Source organism: Aptenodytes forsteri, unplaced genomic scaffold (genome assembly GCF_000699145.1).
Source record: "Aptenodytes forsteri isolate BGI_AS27 unplaced genomic scaffold, ASM69914v1 Scaffold15, whole genome shotgun sequence".
NCBI lineage: Eukaryota > Metazoa > Chordata > Aves > Sphenisciformes > Spheniscidae > Aptenodytes > Aptenodytes forsteri.
Genome location: NW_008795129.1, coordinates 8,207,218 through 8,207,605, shown reverse-complemented (window position 1 = coordinate 8,207,605; position 388 = coordinate 8,207,218). Strand labels below are relative to the sequence as shown.

General features: G+C 60.8%; 1 protein-coding gene across 1 annotated transcript in view; it reads right to left on the bottom strand.

The window, feature by feature from the left end:
* The window catches only part of NOC3L (NOC3 like DNA replication regulator), a 37,053-nt gene extending 36,681 nt beyond the window's left edge, over positions 1–372 (bottom strand). Inside the window, exon 1 of the mRNA XM_009278018.1 lies at positions 172–372. Coding sequence (XP_009276293.1) covers positions 172–372 — 201 coding nt within the window. The remainder of the gene's footprint in view (positions 1–171) is intronic.
* Between the last annotated feature and the right edge of the window lie 16 nt (positions 373–388).

Sequence of the window (388 nt, the reverse complement as noted above, 5' to 3'; positions counted from 1 at the left end):
GGGTGGGGTGGTGTCCCTTTGGTAAGAGGACAAGTGGCTGGGCCAGCGCGGGGCTCCTCGAATCTGGAATTTTTGCCAGTTGACCTTTACCTTCCCTTTTTAGATTTGAGTACTGGGAAAGCGCTGAAGAGACAGAAGCAACGCTGACGCTTGTCCCCGTGCCATACACACAGCGCCGGGCGCTAGAACAGCTACAGACAGCAACGCCCCTGCCTCGAAGCCGGCTCGGACTCCGCGCTTCCCCTCCTGACGCCACCTCTCGGCCCGAGCGCAGGCGAGCAGGTCCCGCTGCAGGCTGCCCTGCTCCCCGGTAAAGCTCCGACGCCACGCTCCTCCGTGTAACGAACAACGGTGACCGATTTCTTCTTCCATGCCTTAGTTTCGGCAC